This window comes from Cryptomeria japonica, chromosome 6, assembly GCF_030272615.1.
Source record: "Cryptomeria japonica chromosome 6, Sugi_1.0, whole genome shotgun sequence".
NCBI lineage: Eukaryota > Viridiplantae > Streptophyta > Pinopsida > Cupressales > Cupressaceae > Cryptomeria > Cryptomeria japonica.
Window position 1 is genome coordinate 649814966 of NC_081410.1, and position 1679 is coordinate 649816644.

The 1679-nt window shown below is 35.7% G+C and overlaps 1 protein-coding gene across 1 annotated transcript; it reads left to right on the top strand.

Annotated features, from left to right (window-relative positions):
* Nucleotides 1–231: 231 nt before the first annotated feature.
* LOC131051840 (F-box protein GID2-like) lies at nt 232–711 on the top strand. The gene has a single exon (XM_057986444.1). It carries the CDS (start codon nt 232–234, stop codon nt 709–711), a length of 480 nt encoding a protein of 159 aa, XP_057842427.1.
* Nucleotides 712–1679: the final 968 nt, after the last annotated feature.

Sequence of the window (1679 nt, forward strand, 5' to 3'; positions counted from 1 at the left end):
TTATTTGGCTAAGCTTTTTTGAGAGAAGTTAGTATTTCAATGATTGCTCTAGGTAAGATAGGTATGCAAAAGATGGAGAAGAGAAGTTAGTATTTCAATGATTGCTTTAGGTAAGATGGGTATGCAAAAGATGGAGAAGAGAAGTTAGTATTTCAATGATTGCTTTAGGTAAGATGGGTATGCGAAAGATGGAGAAGAGAAGTTAGTATTTCAATGATTGCTCTAGGTAAGATGGGTATGCAAAAGATGGAGAAGAGTGGTACAAGCTTGGTGGAAAGTGTGGACGCCATGCAAGAGATTTTCAAGCATTTGGATGCTCAAAGCTTGGGGTTGGCCTCCTGTGTCTCTAGAAGGTGGCACGAGGCAGCCATGGAGGATAACTTATGGGAAGTGATTTGCACCAAACGATGGCCTGCTTCTGACATTTCAATTGGTCAACTCAGATGTGTTGTGGGTGCAATGGGTGGATTCAGGCGTTTGTATGTGAAGTGGTTGCATCCTCTTTCCAGGCATTCTTCTCCCCCACAATGCAAGAATGGTGCTTTTGTGGACGATAATGTTGGGTGGAGCGAAGACCAAGTACGGCTTTCCATGTCTCTTTTCTCTGTTGAGTATTATTTAAAACTTGGGTCATTCAGAAGTAGTCCCTCTTATGAATTGTCTGCTATTCTTTCCCAGAGTAAAGTTGAGAGCACTAGCAGAATCTTGTAGGGCAATCATTTCGGTGCTCTCTGATGTGTAATTTATACTTGAGAATGCTACTTGATCATAGGTGCATGGTGGGTGTATTTTGTCATTCTTTTTTTGCTTTAGAATGTCAACGTTCCTTTGGTTTTTTGCTTAGTGCTATTTGAAATTGTTTGTGAGCCAGCAGCAAATCTGGGTGCTCGTACCATTTACAGGAACATTGAATTTTGTGGAATCTAAAATTTAATAGAGAGATTGACGAATTAGGATTAAATTTATATAAAATAATGATATAAAACATTGGTAAAGGACATAGAAAAAGAATATTTAAGATGAATTTAAAATGTTACTCAAGATTTAGACTTTAAATCTAAAAGTCAAATTTAAATTAATGTTTAATTCATTCTTAGAAACTTATCATATCTTAGGTAAAGAAAATCAAACTAATCAAATCTATCTTGATACTTGATCTCTGTCCCTCCCCTAACCAAAAATCTAATTTCTGATTCCAACTCATCAATTCACTGCAAGTCCAATCTTCAAACACAATATACTATTCTAATCCCCTTCTCCATCAAACATCTCTCCCACCTAAAACTTAAATTTAAGCTGAAACCTTGAGAAAATCATGATCAAATCCAATTCCAAATCCTTTTACAACTCAAAGGCACTCAAAAAATTGATCCTTCCATTCTATCATCCAATGAACTCCCAAATTTCATCCACATCAACCAACCATCCTAATGAATCCCTTCATTTGAATTCTCATCCTAATCCAATCATCCCAATCCTAACTAAACCACAAACACCAATCCAAAACCCTAGATAATCAAAGCTAAATCAAGAAAAATTTAAAACTCTACATAATTGGTGGATGCATTTTGTCATTATATTTTTGCATTAGACATTTGTCAAATTCTTTTGGTGTTTTGTTTAGTTCTTTATGAAATAGTTTGTGTGTCTACAACAAATTTGGGTGCTTGTACAAATTA

Bases quoted from the DNA above. Each gene is read 5' to 3' on its own strand.
- LOC131051840 (XM_057986444.1), top strand. From the start codon at position 232: ATGGGTATGCAAAAGATGGAGAAGAGTGGTACAAGCTTGGTGGAAAGT.